The sequence below is a fragment of the Ictalurus furcatus genome, chromosome 20 (assembly GCF_023375685.1).
Source record: "Ictalurus furcatus strain D&B chromosome 20, Billie_1.0, whole genome shotgun sequence".
Taxonomy (NCBI): Eukaryota; Metazoa; Chordata; class Actinopteri; order Siluriformes; family Ictaluridae; genus Ictalurus; species Ictalurus furcatus.
The window spans coordinates 22,466,628-22,493,127 of record NC_071274.1 but is presented as its reverse complement, the minus strand read 5'-3'; the positions used below and the strand labels follow the sequence as shown (position 1 = coordinate 22,493,127).

The 26,500-nt window shown below is 41.9% G+C and overlaps 1 protein-coding gene across 6 annotated transcripts in view; it reads left to right on the top strand.

The window, feature by feature from the left end:
* The window catches only part of ptprfb (protein tyrosine phosphatase receptor type Fb), a 163,521-nt gene that overhangs the window by 98,469 nt on the left and 38,552 nt on the right, over window positions 1-26,500 (top strand). For 4 of the 6 annotated variants that reach the window (XM_053651277.1, XM_053651280.1, XM_053651278.1 and 1 more), the window contains exons 9-18: window positions 121-254; window positions 1,931-2,075; window positions 4,618-4,923; window positions 7,758-7,951; window positions 11,837-11,863; window positions 17,199-17,316; window positions 19,969-20,547; window positions 20,856-20,953; window positions 22,336-22,592; window positions 26,266-26,347. In XM_053651277.1, coding sequence (XP_053507252.1) covers window positions 121-254; window positions 1,931-2,075; window positions 4,618-4,923; window positions 7,758-7,951; window positions 11,837-11,863; window positions 17,199-17,316; window positions 19,969-20,547; window positions 20,856-20,953; window positions 22,336-22,592; window positions 26,266-26,347 — 1,940 coding nt within the window. The remainder of the gene's footprint in view (window positions 1-120; window positions 255-1,930; window positions 2,076-4,617; window positions 4,924-7,757; window positions 7,952-11,836; window positions 11,864-17,198; window positions 17,317-19,968; window positions 20,548-20,855; window positions 20,954-22,335; window positions 22,593-26,265; window positions 26,348-26,500) is intronic. The other 2 variants (XM_053651281.1, XM_053651279.1) reach the window with 1 other exon arrangement.

Below are 26,500 nucleotides of genomic sequence, written 5' to 3'. Positions count from 1 at the left end.
GCGATGGTCCGAATTTGGCGTGAGGTGTCCAGAATAAAAGATTTTGACTGGTTATAATCGGGTTTATTAATGTTTACTGATTTCTTTGCTAACGTCCTTTCTTTCCCGTGCGCTCTTCAGTCCCGGCACAGCCTTCCGGGTTCGAGGCCGAAGCCGAACCCGACGCCAGGATTATGCTGAAGTGGCTTTGGCCCGTTCAAGAACCGATCACTTTATACGAGCTACATTACTGGGAGGACGGATCAGACAATAAGGTACGGCAGATCTGGACTTATCCCTTTTTTTTTTGTTTTCTTTTTCTGTCTCTCTGTTATTGGGCTCCATGCAGGGGGTTATTCAAGCGTATGATTCAGGGCCATGACTGAGAATCAAAGACGGTCCAAATTGACATTTCTGCACCGTGGCCCCGGGGCAAACGCCTGAGAATCGTTTTGAGAGGATGAGTCCTGTAGATTGTTTGCCTTTTTTTTAAAAAAAAAAAAAAAAAAGGCAAAACAAAAACAGGACGTTCTAATCAATTCCCACTGACAACGGATCCGCCGATTCAAGTCTTGGCAAAAACTCGCACGCCATGTGGAGGAGACGTGGGTAAAATCGGCCCATGTTGAGAGCAGATGCCTTTTGAACGCTCTGATCGTTCCCTGTTCCGGTAAAAATGTGGCTGTGGACTATAGGGGTGTGACGATATATCAGTATGGCGGCGTACCAGGATGAAAACTAAACTTAAGATATGTATTCCAAAATTCAGATTCTACGAGTATGCAAATTAGAACCCCACCCCCCCTTCTCAAGTAGTCTGGCATGGCTTGCATTCGCATAAATGAACCTTATTGGCTGATATTTTTAATGCAGTAACACTCCTTTACTTCATTACAATATATCCAGATTAAATGAATATGCAAATTAGGAGGAAGAAAACTCCCTCGCCTTTACACTCCCTTTCCCCGTTTTCCGAGTAAACTGGCGCTACAGTACATGGCCTTCATTTGCATACATGATCCTGATTGGCTGTTATGTTTTATGATGCAAAAACACACGGTCCCAACACTTTTTTCGTTACATTACGTTTCATTACATAATCTACATTCTATTAATATGCAAATTAAAAAATGCCTTCACTCGTAGCGTTCCTTACCCCTGTCCCAGGTGAATTGATGTTACGTGGATTTCATTTGCATACTTGAACCTGATTGGCTGTTATATTTTATAATGAAGGAAGACTGACTTAGTGGAATGACTTTTACTGCCCTTAAGAAATTTACATGCTGTGAATATGTCAGTTGGAAACGTCCACAACCTTACGAGTAATCTGTTGGCTTTTTAAAAAATAAAAAGTTTTATAAAATGGTTTGCATTTGCATACTTGAACCTGATTGGCTGTTATATTTTGTGATGCAATAACCCTCGCCTGACATGTTTAATGAGATTTTCATCCGTTGTTTATTAAAATAAATAAAAAATGATAAAAGAAAGAATAAAGCATCAAAACTCTTTGTGCGTATTGTCACATTTTGAGAAGTTGAATTAAAAAAAGCCTTTTTAAGGCTTTTTTTTTTTTTTTAAAGTTTAAAGAAGTGAAAATCAACTGTTTCTACACTTTTTTTGGTAAACTACTGAAGACCCAGAGTGAATCCACCGAGTCCGCTTCAAATGTTTGTTTATTTAAAATGAATATTTATATGGCCTTTAATGTTGTTTTTTTTTTCCGAATAAAAGTAATGCCAGTACAGTGAAAACTCCTTCTTAATGCTAGCATGACTAGCATAATGCTAGACCAATTGTAACATTGAGGCTTTTATATTTCACCAGGGTTTGTTGAGTCTCCTCTGAGATTCCACACTTACTGCCTGGTCCGAGATTGCGAGACACGGATGTCTTTGAAAAGTGAATAAAGGTGAAAATAAAAAGGTGTTTCACGTTCTTTTTGCAGATTCGTGTCACCTTCATCCCGGCTGGGTCGTACGCCGTGGAAGGCCTGAAGCCAGACACTCTGTATAAGTTCTCCCTTGCCGCCCGCTCCGAAATGGGCCTGGGGGTCTTCACGAAGCCCATCGAAGTCAGGACCGCTCAGTCCAGTGAGTGCTCTTCTCTTTCCTCCTGTTATATCAGCGCTAACCTAGAAAAAATTTAGAAAGAAAGAAAGAAAGAAGTCACCCTGCTGCTCAGGGACAGCCGTAGATTTTCTCTCCATCCCTTTCCTCTCCTGTCTCTGCCATTAATTATCCCGTTTTCCTGAGCGAGGGAATCCCTTTGGCCGTCCACAAGGGCGGAATTTGGCTGTCGAGAATTCCGTCTTACAAAAGAGTATAACGATACAAATACGGCGTAAAGCTAAATAAGCAGATGCGGATATGCAAATTCATGTTGTTTTTAGCTAATAGCGGGAAATTTAGGGCGGAGTCTATGCAAATAGATTCGTTTAGCGTCTGCGGTGTGATTTTCGAAAATAGCCGGAAATTCACTTCGGGAAGGGGATTGTGCGCAAATGAGCACTAGCACTACCGAAGGGCAGGTAATACAATTGTGTACAAAGTAATGAGAACTTTTCTTGAAATTACGACAATGTTACGGCTTTAAAATCTTTATATCGGCGGTTTATATTGAAGAAAAGGACGTACTGTTATATTATTTTTACATTTACGATTAACGTTCTGGAACGGCTACTGAACAAGTTGTTTAAAATTTATTGGGGGGAGGGGATGTTTAGCATAAGCACGTTATATATATAATATTATATGAGTAGACTATATGAATAAATTTATAATAGATTGAAACCCCTGGATGGTGAAAAGGTTGCCAGATTGTTCCATGTTTTCAATCACAATCAGTGGTTTAACTGAAGGAATAAAAACACTCGCAGCTTCACCTCAAGACGGTTACAAAGCCGCTGACACTGGAGACTCCTTACGTAAATCCTCCGCGTAATAAACATCTCAAGTCTCTGTGAATGAGCCGTTACTATAGTAACGAAATTTAATCAAGACCTTTGACCAAGCAGAATCCAGAATTCTTATTTGATACTGTAGATACTGCTAGGAAGCAAAAACGCCCAATATGGCAACCCTGATAGTGGCGATCCCGTCCTGCCGGGCTCTGGTTGTTAACAAAAGCCTTCCATTCCCTGTTTTTTTTATTCTCTTATTCATCTTTTTCTCCATTATTTACTATTTTCTGTGTCTTACGTTGTATTTATTTAAAGAAATGCACGAACATATTCCTTCTGTTCTTTTTAACTCATAAATGACAGATTTGTTGATGTTCATTCAGTGGTTTATATTAGTTATTTTATTATTATTATTATTATTATTATTATTATTATTTGTTGTTGTTGTTGTTGTTGTGTGCATTTTTTTGTTTGTTTCACACTTCTGGGCTGTGGAAATTTAGCCAGATTCACCTGTGCATCGTTTGACACTGATTTTAATTAAATTTGACCTTTCATTGGGTTTGCCTAAAAGGAATGGAGATACCCTGCCAGCCAACACACACACACTCACACACACACACACACACACACACACACACACACACACACACACACACACACACATCCCTTCTCTAAGCGGTCACGCGATTTGACACTTGGAAGCCTGACAAATGCAGAAAGACGCTGTCTTCGAGCCAAAGAGCCGGCATTCAAACATGTAAGCAGCAACACACACACACACACACACACACACACACACACACACACACACGCATACACACACACACACACACACATACACACGCGCACACACAAAGTAGGCCAACGATTGACAGATCACTGTCTCGTGATATCAGTCTCACCATGCTGTCCTTTACACTGCCACCCTTTTCCTCATTAAGCCCCATTTGTACTCCTTAAAGACATCCGAATATTCACGTTCAGTGAAACGAGGCCTGAAGACGATGCAAAATTAAAACAGACTTTGTGCCCCAGGCATAAAATCAGATTAGGTTTGTAATTTGACATCAGAAACGAAGACGTGTCACTTAACGGGCATGGCGGTTGCTTATATTTCTACGTTTTCAGCCAATTCCTCTTGTTGTTAAAGTCACGGGAACGATCGTTGCCAGGCAACTGAGAAACCCGTACACCGAGCCTAAGCTAGAGTTGAATAAACGTATCGATTCGACGAGCTTTCACGTCTTGTGTTCGGACGACGGGAAGTGTGCCGTGGCCATGGAAACCCGATGATCTGTTGGTAAATTACCAAGAAAAGATATTGTACAGCTACAATTACGCTGTAATTACACTTAGCATCGATTTCTAATCAAACTTGCCTGGGATCCGTCGAAAAACCAGGGATTTTTTATTTTTTTTCATAAACGTTGAACATTATCTTAGACTGGAGAATATTCGTGAATAAGAATCTTTAGAATAATTTTCACAATTCGTCTGACGCATGGTATCTAAAGCCAGTGTCCAATCCGAGCATAGATCTAAATTTCCTCAAGGCTTCCAAGTCTCCATCAGTCCTGAGGTTTGAACCCACAACCTTTTGGCTCGCTCGATCCGAACCCTAACCGCTAAGAATCTGGCTAGAGTCCGAGCCTAGAAGTGTTGACCTTCTTCCTGATTTGACCTTGGGTTTGTTTTAATTTTGCCTGACTCCCATTTCATTGCCTTGCCAGCCCCCTCAGCTCCACCTCAGGACGTTCAGGTGCTCAGTCTGAGCTCCACTAGCATTAAGGTGAGTTGGGTGCCGCCTCCTGCTGCCAGCAGGCACGGCGCTATCGTTCGCTACACCGTGAGCTACCAGGCGGTGAGTGGCGAGGACACCGAGCGGCACGAGGTGACGGATATCGGAGCGGACGCCACCGGTGTTGTACTAGAGGGGTTGGGGAAGTGGACGGAGTACGTGGTGCGGGTGAGGGCTCACACCGACGTGGGGCCCGGGCCTGAGAGCGCACCTGTACGCATCCGAACCAACGAGGATGGTATGTCTTGGCTACAACGTGCCAAAATTCCTGCTGGAATCTGAACCCCGCTTCCCGTTCCTGTCCTTTTTCCTCTTAACTCTCGGGTGGTCCCTGTCCTCTGAATGAAAAGTCCCGTTTATTCGTGCTTTCTAATCTTCCTGCCTTTTGCTCTTCTCAACCTCTAACCACACTAATACTAATATTCATTTCTAGATACTCATTCGTTTAGGGGTCAAGCTGCTGTTATCCAGACGTAAATGAGGGGTCCAATTCAAGTCAGTTTTATTTGTATAGCGCTTTTTACGATAGACGTTGTCTCAAAGCAGCTTTACAGAAACATATCAACACGGTCTACAGATATTAAAAGTGAGAATTTATCCCAATTGAGCGAGCTGGTGGTGACGGTGGCGAGGAAAAACGCCCTAAGATGTTAAGAGGAAGAAACCTTGAGAGGAACCCGAGGAACTCAGAAGGGAACCCGTCCTCATCTGGGTAACAACGGATAGTGTGAAAAAGTTCATTATGGATTTATATGAAGTCTGTTTGGCCTTAGGAGCAGCCGTAGTCCCAGCGGTCTGGAATTGGAGTAGATGAGAGCTCCATCCAGAGGCAGGACATCCGAAACGGACCAGGCCGGTCCGGATAATGTCGAATAAGGTTGGCGTGAATAATCTCGTGGATAGTCGTAATTTCTCCTTAAGAGACACCGACGAAAAGTTGGTTCTCGCGTTAGTTCTAGCATTTAACACTAGACATCAGGGAGGTTTTTGCTTCCTGCCGATTGGTTGCTCTTTCTGCTAATTTCCCGACCTGTTTTGCCAAACTGCTATGCACTGAGACGCGACTAGAAGCCTCTGACTTCTCCCTCCGCGACGTTTCGATGAAGCACGAGGACGTTCAGGCCGAGGAAAGCAGAGCCTTTTTGTCTAAGACGGGACCCACGCTTCTCCTCGGCAGACAACGTGCGCTTTGTCTCTAAATGACAGGATTTGCTTCGCTCTCCTGGACACACCAGGCTTTTTCTCCCAGACGTAATCAAGCGCTCTTTCGCAGGGTGCTGTAAGGCTGAGGTTTTCTCTCGCCCCTCCTTTCCTCCGCCTGAAAACAGAGCCCTCTTTTTTTCCATCGCCAGTTTCTCCCTTCACAGTTCATTTCTACCCCTTGTTGATTCTCCTTCTTCTTCTGGCTTCAGGACATCCCACGCTTCTACTCCACCCTTTCCTTTCCTTCATTCCCTGACTTTCTCGCTCCTTTCCCACCCGTCCAGAACTTATTTTGGGTCATAATCATTGCTCTTCAAGTGTCTCTTCTCCTTTCTCACTTACTGACTTACTTTTTCATAAGAATAAGAATAAGAGCGCTCTTTCTCCAGGATCCCACAAGGCCCGCCATCTATAATTAATATATTTGAAGTTTCCTTACTGTAATTAACAAGTTTTCAACACATTTCACCACACGCTGTTCTCTGTCCTTAATTCCCCTCTCTCCCTTCGCAATGCTGAACCCAGTTTCCTTTAGAACTCGTGAAAGCTTTGCTGGATCATCACATTACTTTACGTCGTAAAGAGCTTGTAGAAAACGGGTAAATTCTCAGAATCACCTCGAAGGACCACGCGAACAGAACGCCGTGCTTTTTAACTCGCACCAACGATCGCCTGTGCAGCGTAGCATACGCGTAGACGTCCGAGTTCACCGTCTCAGGGACGATTACTTAAATGAAAGTCGGGAACGTCTAACGGATTGTCTGAAATCCTAAAAACATAGCGCTGATGTTTCCGTGCTTCTGAATTTCTTTCAAGTTTTATCGTTAGTTACGTTTTTTATTACTTTGTCTTATCTTATCTTACCTTAGCTTGAATTCTTTTTTTCTTTTTTCTTTTTTTCTTTTTAAATAAATGAATCAGTTTTCATATTTGGTGTCCTTTTTCGTTTCGAGTTGGTGTTTCATTTTATTTAAAAAAAAAAAAAAAAACCCAAAACTTTCAACTTCAAAGGGCAGAGCACGAAAAGAATAAAGCCTTTAAGGGGGAAAAGGAAACTAGGCATATTCTTGCTTGAGAAAGTTAACAACTAAGAGTGTGTGTGTGTGTGTGTGTGTGTGTGTGTGTGTGTGTGTGTGGGCTTAAGGGAACATTAAAACATATACGCTACTTTGATGCTGAGCAACATAATAAATTTCCCTTTAGTATTGGCGCCCTGAGGTGCACGTTAATTTTTGTCCTTTTTTTATCGCCTTGCTTCTCGGATACATGCGAAAGTTCTCGTTTTCAGTGCCGAGTGCATCGTAAGGGACGCGTCGGGTCTCTGTTACGAGCTACGAAATATGCTTTAGTACCTGGTGCCCTAAGGTACTGGTAGGGTTTGTTTGTTTTTTGTTTGTATTTTTAATGCCTCGCACTGACAGGATGCATTAATTCTTTAAAACTCGTGTTTAAGATTGACTTTCGTGTCGCAAATTTGTTTTTACTTTTAAGTTGCTGCCCTGGTTCAGTTTTCTTTTTTATCTGTTTATTTATTTATTTATCTATTTATCTATTTATTTATTTATTAGCTACATGGTCCTTGCAAAAAAAAAAAAAAAGTATTTTTTTGAGTTCTTGGCCCCCTTAAAGCCTATTTCAAAGCCTGAAGTTTCTCTTTCTTTGTTCATCTCTGGGGTATTTATTTGTTTTGTTCGTTCATTTAAATGTCTCTATTTTCTTTAATTAAAAAGCTAGATGATAAAATATCCTACTTCAGCTCAAAGTTTTCTCATAACCTAAGCTTCTTTCTTTTCTTTTCCCCCTAATGTATATATATATATAAATATATATATGTGTGTGTGTGTGTGTGTGTGTGTATTCTGTTCACAGTGCCTGGAGCTCCTCCTCGTAAGTTGGAGGTCGAAGCTGTAAACTCGACGGCTATCCGTGTGACGTGGAAGCCGCCGCTCTCGGGAAAGCAGCACGGTCAGATCCGAGGATATCAGGTGATTTATTCCCGGCTGGAGAACGGGGAACCACGAGGGCAACCGAACATCATGGACGTAGCGCTGCCTGAAGCCCAAGTAAGAAAAACATCAACATCATCATCATCATTATTATCGTTTTATTACTCGCTATATTTCACCAACAGGGGGCGCCGTCTGACATCGCCATGTTATCACTTTATATTTCTCCAGGATTCTCCGTGTTTTTCTCGCAACTTTGTGTTTTATTTAATTAATTTATGCATTTTTTACTGAAGCGGAACATCGGTGTCCTTTTCGCGGACCCTTTTTATCCGCAGGCTTTAATACATATGCACTGCCTTGTTACCGTATATGTATATATATATATATTTATTTATTTATTTTATTTTATTTTTGTTACCCCGACTCACATTGCATTAAAATGAGGACATTTGACATCAGCCTGGAGAAACGAGCGTGTGCCGAGGCGGAGGGAAGACAGTAATCCTTAAGAGGGATTTGGATTTTCATGAATATTTTAAAGCGGGAAGATCAGACTCTGTTTTTTTTTTTTTTTGAGATGTCAGGAAGTTCTCACACACGGGGATAACCTACACATCTTTAATTTATCTCTGCTGGCACGTTCGCCTTCCTCTCTTATCAAACTAGCGTTAGTGGTACGTTCATTGTACTTCTAGTGCTAATATTTATTTATTTATTTATTTATTCATTCATTCATTTATTTACCCCAGCAGTAATTTCTAGCTGAAGTTTATATCGTATCTCTCGCCCATGTCGTAGTAGTTATTTGTTTGTGTGGGCGTTTTAAGTGTGCTTTCTTTCTGAACAAGGCCAGACCTAGAGCCTACACACACACACACACACACACACACACACAGTGCCCTGGTTCCAGTGCTAAATTTAACCTATCGGACGGACGGGTGAACACACACACACACACGCACACACACACACACACTTCAGCCCTGAAATTCACGTTGCGCAATAGACACGTGTCATCACAAACTCCTCACCATCATTTGCGCACCGTGGGCGTGTCCCAAACCACGTACCCTGTAGTCTACACAAACTTCATTACAAACTTCCCACTATCATCAGACCGCTGTGGGCGTGGCCTAATTACATCTTATCCACTATATAAGATGCTACATAGTCTTACCATTATCTCTGTGCCGTGGGCGTGTCCCAAACCGCACTCCCTGTAAAGTTCCACCTTCATTAGTGCGCTGTGGGCGTGGCCCGTTTACATTTCACTCACTATGTAGGTTCGCCGTTATCAGTGCACTGTGGGCGTGTCCCAAACCACACGCCCTATTCGCTATATAGTGAATCATGGTTATTTTGTAGCCATCTTGCAGTGCATTGTGGGATTCCACAGTGGTTTTTTTCCCACTATGCTGAGCAGAATAGTGCACTAGATAGGGTGAAGGGATTAAGTTTTGCTTCCTGAAGTGAGCTTTCGCTGATTCTTTTTTCAGCTCACTTAGCAGCTCGTCTTAGCATCGGAGCGTGACTGACGTCGAGCGCTTTACTTTCCTTGAGGTGTGTCGGCTCTGCTTCGGTGTGATTCACGTTGGCTGTGTGTGTGTGTGTGTGTGTGTGTGTGTGTGTCACCGGGCCGACAGCATGTAGGGGTTAATGGGATTTCACGCTCGGGGTAACACCACAGGGGCTCGCGCTGAGAAAATGGGCTCTCGGTCCACGGAGAGTTTTCGCTCTCCCTCAGTGCAGAACAAAAAGTTTGTGAAGTGTGTGTCGCTTTTGAGTGTAAATGAAATGTGTGTGACATTCAGAGTTCGGAGTGTGTGTGTCCTGATCAAGTGTGTGTGTGTGTGTGTATGTGTGGAGGTAGGTGTTCAGGATGGGTATCAGTCCTGGATTAAGGAAGTAATAGATTTAATAAATCTGTAAGGTGTGTTATACACTTAGCCCCGCCCCCTCAAGTCTCTAGAGCCATCCACCTGGCTCCGCCCTTCTTTAATGCTATCCTCCTGTCAGGTTTTGGGAGCCATCCACCTATCCCCTCAACTCTCTGGAACAATCTAAGAAGCCCCACCCCCCTAAGGTCTTTGGAGCCATCTACCTGGCCTCCCAGACCCCACCCCCTTAACTTTCTGGAACCATTTACCTGGACCCATCCCGTCAATTCTTTACAGACATTTACATAGCCCCAATCTTGCTCCTTGAATCCATCCACTTAGCCACACCCCATTCACCTGAGCCCGCCTCCTCAGTTCTTTATTGCTCTCCACTTGGCTCCGCCTCCTTCATATTTCTAATACCCTGTCCACTCAGCTTTCCAGAACCACACACATAGCCACGCTCTTCAGCTCTTCAGAGCCAACCACCTGGCTCCCTCTCTGGTACGATCCACCAGACCCCGCCCCTTACCTTTCTGAACGGCCACCCGTTCAGTTCTTTACAGATATTTACCTGGCCCCGCCTCATCATTTCTTTAATGCGATCCACCAGACCCTGTTCTTAACGCACCCTTAGTTCTACAGACATTATCCTGGCCCCGCCTCTAGCTCGCTGGAGCCCCGTGTCCCTTTGGGTCCCCACACACCTCCACCTGGCCACACCTCCTCAACTCCCTGGACTATTTATCTGGATTCAAGCTATTGTTTGTTTGTTTTGTTTGTTTTATGACACTTTTCCATGTGTCCTAAAATCTGGAAATAAAACGGTAACAAAGCAGTGCATTGTACAAGAAGGAACCTCTTGAGGAACCTTTCGAGAACTGTGTTTATTTTTGCCATTCTTCACTAATCCGAGTGTTCTGATCGGCTGAAAGCCGCACAGACGATGACACTAATATCAGCTGGTCATTGGGAGTGTGTATGTGTTACTGTTTACGTTGTGGGTCACGCCGATTCGACTGCGGTGTTATTGTGTTATTGTGTATTTGTGTTCTCGGGTAAGTGTCGAAGGTTCCTCATGATGTTCATGTTGATGATGCCATCTTCCCTTGTCTCTGTACACACTCAGTGGACACGTTATCACGTCTCTGTACCGTATACGCCACCGTGTAGGTGCACGGTTACTCACGGTAGCCAATTCGTTGCGCCGCGCAAAAGTATTGGCACCCCTCTGCCTATTGCATCAACGGAACGGGACCTGGACTGCGCCGATATTAAGCGTTAATTCAATTAATTTGCTGCTTGCCTAGATGAATGATTTGTTTGACTGGATATCTAATTAAATAGACTTAAAAAATAGTAGTAGCTAACGGGGTTGTACAGGGTTCGGGAACGAGTAGCGCACGCTGCCGGTAATATTTCAACCAACTGGACCGTGTTTAAACGTTCTCATCACCTGAACATGCTCTGCGGAAGTCAGTAAGACGTTTTTAATTCCTCTGGTTGGGGAAATTTTAATAGGCGTCGTCACAAAGCAGCTTTACAGAAAGAATTTCGATCGCTAATGGACAGTCCAGAGGCGACCAGACTCTCCCAGAAAAACTCCCCGAGGAAGAAACTCAAAATGGAGCCCGTCCTCTTATAGGTGTCTCTGGATCGTGCGATTATAAATTGTATATAGGTACAGAAGAGTGAAAACAAACGGTACTAAGTGTACTTTATTGTGAATAAGAGTCCTGGGAAGATTACAGCACTGAGTGAACAGGATCCCGTTTACACCTACAGAACGATCTCTACGTCATAAAATGGCCGCCGAGTGTGTATAATGTATACATTCCCTCTCTCTTTGTCTATGATCTCTCACCTGATGTTATTCCACATCCTCTCTCTCTCTCTCTCTCTCTCTCTCTCTCTCTCTCTCTCTCTCTGTCTCCACTGAGCTGCATGTCATCGTTCTCATCATTAACTCTCACTTTTCATCAGTAGTTGTACCGATTGAAAAGCAGCCATGCTTTTTTTTTCCTTCCATCAGTAGTGCCCTTTATTCACTCGTTCTCCCTCCTCCCTTCCCTCCCTCCCTCCCGTGTGTGTGTGTGTGTGTGTGTGTCATTTCTCCGCTCAGTGGAACATTGAGGACACCACCGAATATGTGAGTAAACCTGAGTATGAGCTGGGGTGTGCGGCATCGGGACACGCTGTGTGTTTTTGCTTCCATGTGTGTGTGTGTGTGTGTGTGTGTGTGGTGTATTTCCTCTTTTTGCCTTTGACTGGGAACGAACACACCTCTCCGTCAGGGCGGGGTCAACGGTTCGAGTGTGTGCTTACTGTACAAATCGCATGAACGGGATGCCTGAAGCGGCATTTGAAGCTAATCTAATATTTTATACACACACAGTATACACACCGTTATACACACCGATATACACACCAAAATATACACACCGTTATACACACCGATATACACACCAAAATATACACACCGTTATACACACCGATATACACACCAAAATATACACACCGTTATACACACCAATATACACACCAATATACACACCAAAATATACACACCGTTATACACACCGATATACACACCATTATACACACGAATATACACACCGTTATACACACCGATATACACACCAATATACACACCAAAATATACACACCGTTATACACACCGATATACACACCAATATACACACCGTTATACACACCGTTATACACACCAATATACACACCAAAATATACACACCGTTATACACACCGATATACACACCAAAATATACACACCGTTATACACACCGATATACACACCAAAATATACACCAAAATATACACCGTTATACACACCAAAATATACACACCGTTATACACACCAATATACACACCATTATACACACGAATATACACACCGTTATACACACCGATATACACACCAATATACACACCGATATACACACCGTTATACACACCGATATACACACCGTTATACACACCAATATACACACCGATATACACACCGTTATACACACCGATATACACACCAAAATATACACACCGTTATACACACCGTTATACACACCAAAATATACACACCGTTATACACACTGATATACACACCAATATACACACCAAAATATACACACCGTTATACACACCGATATACACACCAAAATATACACACCGTTATACACACTGATATACACACCAATATACACACCAAAATATACACACCGTTATACACACCGATATACACACCAAAATATACACCAAAATATACACCGTTATACACACCAAAATATACACACCGTTATACACACCAATATACACACCATTATACACACGAATATACACACCGTTATACACACCGATATACACACCAATATACACACCGATATACACACCGTTATACACACCGATATACACACCGTTATACACACCAATATACACACCGATATACACACCGTTATACACACCAAAATATACACACCGTTATACACACCGATATACACACCAAAATATACACACCGTTATACACACTGATATACACACCAATATACACACCAAAATATACACACCGTTATACACACCGATATACACACCAAAATATACACACCGTTATACACACTGATATACACACCAATATACACACCAAAATATACACACCGTTATACACACCGATATACACACCAAAATATACACACCGTTATACACACCAATATACACACCAATATACACACCAAAATACACACCGTTATACACACCGATATACACACCAAAATATACACACCGTTATACACACTGATATACACACCAATATACACACCAAAATATACACACCGTTATACACACCGATATACACACCATTATACACACGAATATACACACCGTTATACACACCGTTATACACACTGTTATACACACCGTTATACACACCAAAATATACACACCGTTATACACACCAATATACACACCATTATACACACTGTTATACACACCGTTATACACACTGTTATACACACCGTTATACACACCAATATACACACCGTTATACACACCAATATACACACCGTTATACACACCGTTATACACACCGATATACACACCAAAGTACACACCAAAGTACACACCAAAATACACACCGTTATACACACCAAAATATACACACCAAAATACACACCGTTATACACACGAATATACACACCGTTATACACACCGTTATACACACCGTTATACACACCATTATACACACCATTATACACACCGATATACACACCAAAATACACACCGTTATCCACACCGTTATACACACCAATATACACACCAAAATACACACCGTTATACACACCGTTATCCACACCGTTATACACACCGTTATACACACCGATATACACACCGATATACACACCAAAATACACACCGTTATCCACACCGTTATACACACCGTTATACACACCAAAATACACACCAAAATACACACCAAAATACACACCGTTATCCACACCGTTATCCACACCGTTATACACACCAATATACACACCAAAATACACACCAAAATACACACAGTATACACACCGTTATACAGCAACGTTTAAACCTGCAAAAATAAGAAGAATTTCCCCGTACCGTAATTACTGGACTAGCACACCTACTGTAAATACTGTCAGCTTTTAATACTAGGAGAGTAAGAAGTTATAATTATATTTTTACTCGTAAGAATTCATATCGAGGACAGATATCTATGGCCTAATTCGATTTGGACTGCTCATAAATCGCCGCTGATTTACAGTTTAGTTTGGATTAGTGTATATAAAATATAGTTACTGATATCCGTAGTCATATTTTATTTACTAGCACAAATTCACCCTCTAGATGTGTGTAATTTTAGATCTCGAAAGATGATTATAGATATCTGAAATTCAATTAAGGCCCGTCGCAATTAAAGTGTGGATATGTGGAGCTGGGTAACAGTTAACGATCCCCTCAGCTCCCATATCTAATATTATTATTAGGTTAATGCGCTGTGTCTACACGACTACACGATGGTGCAGATGCTAGAGGACAAATCTCAGCTTGTAGTCCAGAAAAGATGGTGTGTGTGTGTGAGTGTGAGTGTGTGTGTGTGTGTGAGTGGTTATGTAATACAAGCTGGGTCAGAACACGACATACTCGTCTCTCTTCTCCTCAGAAAGTGTTTGAGCTTCTTGTAGAAAATCCTCTTAGTGTTGAGACTCGGAAAAGAGGGCGGGGCCGAGACAACAGAGCACGGCCGGCTCGCTCGGGTTTCCAATCAGATTTTCGGAAACACGAATACCGACGCGGATAAAAACGAACGAAACGTCGCTATCTGTTCACGTCGGTACGGCGAAGAGGCACGGCTTGGAAATCTTTTCAAACTCTCGGGCTCACAGTGTCGCTGGATTTATAGCAAAAGCCTGACGTTCCGCCGTGTTTAGCGACGCGTCGATCGTAGACGCCGTAACGGCAATCACGTGCAAGGATCACGTGACGCACGTCCTCGATCGGTTCATTTATTCCATCAGTCAGCCGCGTTGCGAAAGCGGGGTGTCGGCTGCCTAATGAGGCCGCTAATGAGGTGTGACCGTACGCTGCACCGCCGAGCGAACGCACCCGGCCTGTTTTTACCCCTCACACACACACACACACACACACACTCAGACAGACAGACAGTGATTCCGCTGTTATTTCATTTTAAACACAAATGGAATTAAGACGTGTGGAGTATTCCTGTTTTAGTCGCATTATCGACGCATATTACAGACATGTAAACACTTTAATCACACTATTAACGTCGTGTGAGAGTTTTCACCGCATTCTGCGACAGGACACGTACACACACGGCAGCGCTCGACCGTTTTACAGCAAACAAGAGAGCACGGCTGCGTCCCAAACCGCGTAATTACCCACTATAGGCCTGTAGTAGGAGAAATACATGCATCTCGGGTACTATATAGACGGTAAGTACGCGGTTTGGGACGCGGCCCACGGCTTCAAGCAGTCGTCTATTTGCACGTACAGCACGACAAATAATTAACCGTACTGGAAGCGTTCGTGGCCCAACCCGACGGTTCTTCAGGTTCCTCGCTCTCTACCTCCTACTAGATCTTTCCTGTAATTAGTTCCCGGGAAAAAATAATAATAATAATAATAACCAAGAAACCATGGTTTAATCTCGTCCTGTCCTCCACGACCTCTCGTTAATGTCGTATAGAGACGTGACGAAGAGGAATAAAGCAGGTGTGCTCTGTTCCCAGTGCTTTACCTTCCATCTCTCATTATTCACCTGTGTGTGTGTGTGTGTGTGTGTGTGTGTGTGTGTGTTTGCGTTCATGCTGTCGCTTGTGTGTGATCTGTGTGTTCTCCGCCGAGCTGCTTTTGTTCCAGCGTTCGGCCGGTTCCAGCTGCCGTGTGTGTCATTGTTCTGTCACGCTGTAATTATCTCCATCATTACTGACACCGTGATCAACTCCGTCCTCACGAGAAGGTGAGCTCGAGTTCGGTCATCGGAAAATAAAGCTGCGTCGTTGTTGTTATTGTTTTTTTTTGGTTTTTTTTAAGAGGACGTTCCGATTCGATTCAGAAATTGGCCGATGTTGTCAGAAGCTAGTGTTTGTTGTTTGAAGTGGATGTCGCTCCTGTCACGCCAGACCCGCGTAAATACTCCAAATATTCTGGAAATATTCCATTGTTTTGTTTGTTTGTTTGTTTGTTTGTTTGTCGAACTGGTCCAATCTTTATATATATCATATTTCATCACCACGTTACGCCGATTTACGCTCAGGATTATTCGCCATTCACTTTTTTTTTTAACTGACTCGTCTAACCGACAAAGATCTGAAGCAAGATCGCAAGATCTGAGCGGCGTGATCGGACTTCTCATCCAATCCACATGTCATTGTTCAGAATCGGACTTTAAGGCTTTGTCGAGCTAAAATCAAAAGAACCTCATTTCCGACTGAAAAATCACGGGGCGTTTGATTTGTTTTTCATCCTCAGTAGTTCGGGTAGAGTTAAGTTCTCTAAACAAACCAGTACTTTGGTTTTTTTTACTCATTATTATTCCGAACGTTGTGTGAATTTCCACAACGACTCGGCTGTCTCACACGCAAATTCTACGACACAAAAATCTGACGTTTTTGAATTCCTGCGTCCTCTTAAAGAAAAAGTTTCTGGCAGAACTCTGACACAAACGGTCTGGTTCCTCCGGTTGCTCTTTGTGTGGTTTGGGAGGAAAAAAAATAAAGGAAAGATCTTCTCATGGGGGAAAGTGTGTGTTCTGAAAGCCTGAAAGCTGAGCGTCCGGCGCCGATGGGGCCGTTTCTAAATGTCTGATGGTTTTAAACCGGTGTGTTTGTGTGTGTGTGTGTGTGTGTGTGGTTTGTCCATGGGAGGGTGTGTGTATACTGTGTGTCGAGGGTCAGGGTGCTGGGTTATTTGGGGCTCAAGAGGTTTTTGTTTAACAGGAAGCCATCATCTCTGGCCTGATCTCGGAGACGTCGTACTCGGTTACGGTAGCGGCGTACACCACCAGAGGAGACGGAGCACGCAGCAAAGCCAAGGTCATCAAAACCACAGGAGCAGGTACCAGAATAATAATAATAATAATAATAATAATAATAATAATAATAATACTGCGCCCCGACCAGGATCAAATAGATATAAAATAAAACACTATAAAAAAATTTAAATATATATTTTTTTAAATCATCAATTAATTACATAATTCATTATGTTCACTATTAATAAATAAATAAATAAATGATGCACTTTTTCTAATAATTAAGAAAATCATTTGTTGCTGTTTTATTTATTTGTCACACTCGATAGCAGAAAATCACCAAAAAATAAAATGAATTCAAATCATTAAAGCAAGAAAGGAAGAAAAAAGTCTAATTGGACTATATTTCGTATTTGTTCATTTCTTTGTTTATGGGACCAAAAAAAATATATGAAAATATTCTCTAATGAACCTGAAATATTTTATTTACATTACAGGTTAGGTTTAGGACATTTTTACTAGAGTAAAAAATAAATAAATATAATATAATATAAGATAAGTATCTTTCTTCAGTTAAATGTCATGACATAAACATAGGAGCTTATATAAACGGCATTCGCTTCAGGTCGTTAACACCACAATAAAACAACCGAACCAGTCTTAATTGACGTGAGACCCTTCGTCTGTGAAACAGCAGAACCTCTGGATAAAGTCAAGATCTTGTCAAGAACGCTGGAAGAAATAAAGTCTCAGGACGATGAGTCATGCTGTTAAACCGTATTAAAGTGGTCTTATGTGAAGTCTCTGCAACAGCAGGCCTCTGAATGGAGAGAAAGTCTCCACCATAAACAGCATAACGTGTGTGGCTCTCGAGTTTTCAGAAAGTCATGCTTTGAATCTGAATAAAAATGGCCCTGAATGAAGAAGTCATGCACGGTAAAGCCATAGTCTGAGACCTTCACCAGATGCTTCTGCGTTACACGCCTGAAATTAGACGTCTTGGGTTGTGTTTAAAACACAGGTACGTGCTGTTAGCTCAGGGGTTTGTTCAGTGGAACGCTTCATTAATAATAACGATGTCTTTACTGATGGTGGTGGTGGTGGTGGTGTTTTTAATCAAATTCCACCCGGATCCCGACAATCACACCATCCAGGATGAAACTTTCAGCTATGAATCCATGGAAACGACGAGAAGGTCAGGATCTGAGAATGCAAGAACGATACGATACAGTAAAGTCTTCAATTTGCTCTTAATAATATTCGCCAAAAAAAAAAAAAAAAAACCCCACAGCAACAAGACTTTTTTGACACAGTGTAGCCTGTTAGCGGTTATCTTTAGCGTCGAGAAACGGCCGACAAGAGTCCGAGAGGACGATCAAATTCATCTGCTTGAACTTCTTAACACGTTGCTCTTGTAAATTCTTCCCCTATTCTACCCTGCGGTCCCCAGTGAGCCTCCCGTGATCCATTTGAAGGTCTTAATTGTATATACGGACCCCAGGAAGGATAGCAATAAAGCGCTTAAATGTGATTAAAATGGCGTTAAATGAAGTCAGACTCGCTGTCTCTGAAACAGTAGGCCTCTAAATCGAAACCCGAGTCTGAAACTCTTCAGGGAGCTTCCGCCAATGCAACAGCTAATGGAGATCCTAATAAAGTCTAATAAAACTGTAAATGGTATTAAAATGACCTTAAATGAAGTCAGACGTCCAGTCTCTGAAACGGTGGGTGTCTGGGAAAAAAAAAAACTGGAGCAAAGGAAGAGAAGAGAAAAAAAAATCTATAACATTTTCAAGTAGCAAAAAAAAAAAAAAAAAAAGAAGTGCTGCTGAATGGAATTCAAATGGTCTTTGATTAGCAATTAAACAAAGAGTGGTATTAAAGTGGTATTAACTGACGTCAGACTCGGTGTCTGAAACAATAAGGCTGCAAATGGAGCCGGAACTCGTCGTTAAAACCAGACAGGAACCCACCATTTTCTCAGCTGCTAAATATATATTTAATATCCCTAATAATTTATCAAAGTAAGTGGCTGTTAGCAAAGCGTTCAGGCGGGATACGGATACCGCGATTAGTCTGCGATGATTTCAGGGATAGTCTGTGAAGTCTCTGTGAACTCGCCACTTTTTGAAGCGTCTAAACCCAGGTGGAACCAAGACAAGACACGTGAGGTCTTCAACTCGAACCTGTCCTAACTCGTTAAATACCCTAATCCCTTAATCGGTCCATGTAGTGAAGCACTTCAGGCTTAATGACCTTTAAGCAGTGTTTCTTCTTCACTTTTCCCCACAGCACTCACAAAGAACCCACAATCAGATGTTTTAGGTCGGGATTTTATGTCAACCCCAGGACAGATAGCAATAAAGTATTAAACAGGATTTAAACGGGCTTCGGTGAAGTCAGACGTACCGTCTCTGAAACACCGGAGCACAAAACGAAGAGCGGCGTCAGAAACCCTTCAGGGACCATGGAAAGGTTAGCTTCTGCCAAAGCAAGAGATAATGGGAAAGCTTTAGCATTAGCAGTAAAATGTAGAAGAGCTCATGAAGAGCACTGAAATTGAATAAAAATGATTTCTAGAGGCAAGGACTGAAAGTTTAATCCAGTTACCGTACCGTACGTCTCTGAAAATGGAATGGAAATTTTCGACATAGAAGGGAAGTTCCAAGATATGGAGCAAGTCTCGGTCTTCAGTCGTATTTCATCTTCTCCACCGTTTCTCCATCTTCTTACAGTTCCTGGCAAGCCCACCATGCACATTAGCATCACAGTGGGCAACACCGCCCTCATCCAATGGCAGCCTCCGAAAGACATGCCGGGCGAGCTGATCGGCTACCGTCTACGCTACAAGCGCGCGGACGAGGAAACGTTCGCAGTGCATAACTTCGGGAGCACGGACGACCACTACACGGCGACGGGCCTCTTCAAGGGCGCCACCTACAGCTTCCACTTGAGCGCCAAGAACCGCGCAGGCACCGGAGAAGAGTTCGTGAAGAACATCAGCACGCAGGAGGAAGTTCCAAGCGGGTTCCCGCTGAACTTGAGCGTGGTGGGACTGACCACCACGACCACCCGGCTTACGTGGGCGCCGCCGGCCCCGGCGGAGCGGAACGGACGGATCACTCATTACATCGTCGTTTACAGAGATATCAACAGCCAGCAGAACAGCACCAATCGTACGGCGGACACGCACATGACGCTGCACAGCCTGCGACCTGACACCACCTACGACATCCGCATCCAGGCTTTCAACAGCAAGGGGGGTGGACCCATAAGCCCCAGCATCCAGAGCAGGACCATGGCCACGTCACCAGGTTAGTGCTAGTGATAAGAATCCCTACGAAGAACCGGTTAAAGTTCATCAACCCGAAATCTTACGTTTTCATCTCGCCAAATGTTTTATTCATTACCGCTAATGTTAGACGAGCTCATTCTCTATTCTCTGATGTACAAAGCGGTTGTTTTTGTAACTCTTTGTGCAAAGAAAGTTGTTGATCAATGACGTAAATTTCCTGTCAGCACCTCCAAAGTAGTTCTAACGTTTTGTGTTAAACACAGATGCGACAAAATAACTAGTTTAATATGAATTAGCGTGTTTATTTTTCCGTTTGTCTTCCGCTAGCTTTCGCAACGAGTTTTGGCGTCAAAGCGGTAATGAAGACATCCGTCCTTCTGACCTGGGAGCTTCCCGAGAACTTCAAGTCTCAAGGGCTTTTCAAGGTAGGTGAAGTCCATAAATGGTTGATAGCTTATCTTATAACGTTTTATAAAGCCAGCGTCACTCAGAATCTTTGCTTTACAACAACTTCTAACTTTGGGAGGCGGAGCCTAGCACGCTTTGTTTGATTAAATTAAGGAAAGTGGGAAATTATGCGAATTTTTGCACTCTAGACTTACACAAGTACTTTGCAAATCAAGTGAGCGTTTCTAATGCATCCGTTTATGGACTGACATAAAAGAAAAGGGGGGGAAAAAATAATAATGTAATACTAAAAGCCTGTATAGGAAACCCCATCTCTGATTCTCTAATCAAGGTAATTAGGTGGCAAACGCTTAAACGTTCGAGGCTTTTAAGCGCTCTTTCTGCAAATTGACTCGGGTTTGAAGGAATCCACAAGCCACAGCATTACTCCATCGAGAAACATCTGGGAAATGTTTCCGTCAGGGTTAGCACGCATTTGGAGAGACTGTATGTCTTCATTGCTGCACTGTCCATTACACTAATCCCATTAGCGCAGAAAAATACTCTTCCATCTTGTCTAGCGACTGTCTACTTATTTATTTATTTATTTATTTTACTTAATGCTTCTTTAATTGTGCACTGGAGCTGCGATTTACGCACATCGCGAATAAGTGCCAAAAGCCACCAGTAATGCATCCGATTCTCAAGAAGGTGATTCATTCTCTATAACAGCAGCTCCGACAGTAGTGCCGTTGTAAATCACACGTTTTTTACAAATTTATGGAAGGAGTCTCCAGTGTCAGCGCTCTGTAACAGTCAGAGGTAAAGCCGTGGCATCTTCAGGACAGAGGAGTTTACGCTTCTTTTTTGCGGTTTTCTCTGTAACTGCGTTGTGTTGTCTTGTTAGCTTCCAGAACAGCTTGCTTTGTGGACGTTAAATGTAACAATAAACGGATAAAAAGTACTCGTCGTTCTTTAATAAAGAAAAATGGGGGTTGCCTGTAAATTGCTGTGGTGTAAAAGGAATAAGAATAGCGTGCTTGAGGATTGTAACAGTCGTCGATTGTTTTCCTGTGATAGCATGACGCGGCGTTTGATTCCTTAAGAACTGATTTTATTTTAATTTATCATAATTTATTAAACGTGATATATATTTTTTTAATCAGGAATGTTGAGAACTCTATTTATATATTTATTTGTTAAATTATTTTTTTTTGTCGTGATGTTTATTTCCAAACCATGATTATTTTCGCTTTCACGTTTTTAAGATTTTTTTTATTTTATATATATATATATATATATATATATATATATATATATATATATATATATATATATATATAAAATATTTATGGATGAATTAACGCTAAATAAAAATGAGCACACGCTAATGCGGCGTCTTCGTCTCCCCTCGCTGTAGATTTTGTACAATCAGCAGAGCGTGGAGGTTCAGGGCAACATGAAGAGGAAGCTAATCACAGGCCTGAAGCCCGACACTAATTACTCCTTCGTGTTAATGAGTCGAGGGAACAGCGCTGGAGGACTGCAGCAACAGGTCTCCATCCGAACCGCTCCGGACCTCCTCAAAACCAAACCCGTCCTCTTCAGAACCGACGAGAACAACGGAGGAAAAATCACCATCAACCTTCCCAAAGTGGTGACGACAGCACCGATCAGGTCAGGCACAACACATGGAGAACTGAAGAGCGGTTCCTTGCTACACACTAGTGTAGCATGTAGCTACCACAGGACGTTATCGTTAGCTAAAGTTACCACAGGACGTTATCGCTAGATAAAGTTACCACAGGATGTTATCGCTTTCTAAAGTTACCACAGGAAGTTATCGCTTTCTAAAGTTACCACAGGACGTTATCGCTAGACAAAGTCACCACAGGAAGTTATCGCTAGATAAAGTTACCACAGGAAGTTATCGCTAGCTAAAGTTACCACAGCACGTTATCACTAGCTAAAGTTACCACAGGTGTTTATCGTTAGCTAAAGTTACCACAGGACGTTATCGCTAGCTAAAGTTACCACAGCACGTTATCGCTAGCTAAAGTTACCACAGGTGTTTATCGTTAGCTAAAGTTACCACAGGAAGTTATCGCTAGCTAAAGTTACCACAGCACGTTATCGCTAGCTAAAGTTACCACAGGTGATTATCGCTAGCTAAAGTTACCACAGGTGATTATCGCTAGCTAAAGTTACCACAGGACGTTATCGCTAGCTAAAGTTACCACAGCACGTTATCGCTAGCTAAAGTTACCACAGGTGTTTATCGCTAGCTAAAGTTACCACAGCACGTTATCGCTAGCTAAAGTTACCACAGGTGATTATCGCTAGCTAAAGTTACCACAGGTGATTATCGCTAGCTAAAGTTACCACAGGACGTTATCGCTAGCTAAAGTTACCACAGCACGTTATCGCTAGCTAAAGTTACCACAGGTGTTTATCGTTAGCTAAAGTTACCACAGGAAGTTATCGCTAGCTAAAGTTACCACAGGTGATTATTGCTTGCTAAAGTTACCACAGGACGTTATCGCTAGCTAAAGTTACCACAGGTGATTATCGCTAGCTAAAGTTACCACAGGTGATTATCGCTAGCTAAAGTTACCACAGGTGTTTATCGCTAGCTAAAGTTACCACAGGAAGTTATCGCTTGCTAAAGTTACCACAGGTGATTATTGCTTGCTAAAGTTACCACAGGACGTTATCGCTAGCTAAAGTTACCACAGGTGATTATCGCTAGCTAAAGTTACCACATGTGATTATCGCTAGCTAAAGTTACCACAGGTGTTTATCGTTAGCTAAAGTTACCACAGGTGATTATTGCTTGCTAAAGTTACCACAGGTGATTATTGCTTGCTAAAGTTACCACAGGACGTTATCGCTAGCTAAAGTTACCACATGTGATTATTGCTAGCTAAAGTTACCACAGGAGGTTATTGCTAGATAAAGTTACCACAGGAAGTTATTGCTAGCTAAAGTTACCACAGGAAGTTATTGCTAGCTAAAGTTACCACAGGAAGTTATTGCTAGATAAAGTTACCACAGGAAGTTATTGCTAGCTAAAGTTACCACAGGAAGTTATTGCTAGCTAAAGTTACAACAGGAAGTTATTGCTAGCTAAAGTTACCACAGGAAGTTATTGCTATACAAAGTTACCACAGGAAGTTATTGCTAGCTAAAGTTACCACAGGAAGTTATTGCTAGATAGTTACCACAGGAAGTTATTGCTAGACAAAGTTACCACAGGACGTTATTGCTAGATAGTTACCACAGGAAGTTATTGCTAGACAAAGTTACCACAGGACGTTATTGCTAGATAGTTACCACAGGAAGTTATTGCTAGACAAAGTTACCACAGGACGTTATTGCTAGATAGTTACCACAGGAAGTTATTGCTAGACAAAGTTACCACAGGACGTTATTGCTAGCTAAAGTTACTGCGGAAAATGTTTTGTACAAATTAGGTCAAATAAAAAATAATATAAAAGTTTTTTTAATAAAAAAAAATAGCTGAGTCACGTCATCTGCACAAGGAAAAGATATTATGATGAGGGAAATCTCAATCTCGATGGTTTCCATCACATAATGGATCTTAATGGGTTTAATGGTTTCCATTCAGGATTTTTTAGTAACTATTAGATACCATCAGAACCATCTTTCATGTGTAGATGTTTAACATCAAAATAAAAAAAAGAACATTAGGAACTACCATTACAGACCATCAGAAACACATTAAAACCATTAGGAACCGCTAAAAACTTCTAAAAAATCATTTCTGAGGTTTTGTTGTTGTTCTTGGTACTGAGGCCCCAAACCACACACTTCTGATATCTGCTTTTAAATGTATTTATTTTAAGATTTTCTCATTTAGTCTCCATCAGCTCCCGCCATCGAAAACACACATCTGGAAGGTTCACACACCGCGCCTGTTTATCTCCCGTCCGGTTACTGACGCTCGTCTTCGTCCAGATCATTAAATCCGTCGTATAAACCCAGTTTCTGTCCAAAATAAAGTCTGAGTTCAGTCAGCCGGAGAGGCTGCGGTTGCCAGACGTGTAATAAACCCTCACAACGTACCGACGGAGTTAAAGAAACACACACACACATACAAAACACACACGTCTTCTCACACACACATACATCTGCCAACTCAGCACTCCCTTTCTCTCTCTTCCTGTATTCTCTCCTTCTTTTTTCTCTTCTACTCTTTTTTTTTTATTCTTTCACTTTCACTCTTTTTTCCTTTGTCACTTCTCCTAAATCTTTTCTTTCTCTCTGTCTCGATTTATTTTGTATTTTATTTCTCTTTCGCCCTTTCTATCCTTCTCTTATTATCTCCATTTCATTTATCCACTCGATTTGATGTTTCCATCGCTTATTTTCTTGCTTTCTTCTTTGTTCGCCGTCTTTTTCTGTTTGTCTCGTTTCTGTCTTTTTTTCTTTTCTCCCCCTCCACTTTTTCTTTCATCCTTTCTGCCACTCCGCCCATATTCTCCTTCCTTAATTTCCTTTTTTTCCACCATCAGTATCTTTACCCATGTCATCTCTTCTCCCTTTCACATCTCTTCTTTCTTATCGTTTCCTGCTCTTTCAAACGTCGTTCCGTTTCCTTCCTCGTTTATTTGTCTTCTTTAACTTCTTTCCTCCTTTCGCGTTTTCTTTCTTTGGGTCCTGTGCTAGCTAAAATTATGACGTGAGGGTTTTTTTTTTTTGCTAGTTAGCTAGCTAAAGTTAGCACAGGATTGCTATACTATCTCTCATCACTTCAGTGTTTTGGTTCTTCTGTGATCGACCCTCAGGAGAAAGAAACGAGAGCAAATATAAATATATATATTCTTCCTTTCCTTCCCTTTTTCTCTTACTGTCACTTCCCATCTTCAGTAATTCATCTCGTCCTTGCTTCTCCTTCCTTTCTTTCCTTCCTTCTTTCCCTCCCTCCATTCTTCCTTCAGTGCACCTTCATCATGTACGCTATCCCATTCTTCTTTATTCCCTCCTTATATCCTTCCTCTCATTTTTTCTTCCTCCTCCTTTTTATTCTCCTTCCTCTCATCCATCCTTCATCCATCCATCCTTTTTTTTATTCCTCCCTTCTCGCTTTTAATCACGCATTTCACGTCTTTTTTTTCCTTCTGCCTTCCGTCGTCGTTTCTTCTCGTCTTTCATTCCTCAAATTATCCTTTTTTTCTGTTTGTTTTCTCTCCCTTCTTTCCCTCCTTTTGGCCCTTGATGTTGCTTTTTGGTGTATAATGGATAATATTCCACTTTTAGTGCAAAATCTACAGGACGGGACTCTGTGGGCTGATTGTGTGTGTGTGTGTGTGTGTGTGTGTGTGTGCAGTTGGTATTACATCGTGGTCGTGCCGGGTTCGCTGATGTCATCACGCAGGTGGGAAAATCCAGATGAAATGGAACTTGATGAGGTGAGTCTGAAAAAATATATAATAATAATAATAATAATAATACTCATATATTTAATACATTTAAATCAGTGTGTGCATAAATTAAATAAATAAATAGAACTGGGGGAAATATAAGGCAAGTACAAAATAATAAGAGAGAAGTAAAGTTTGCTT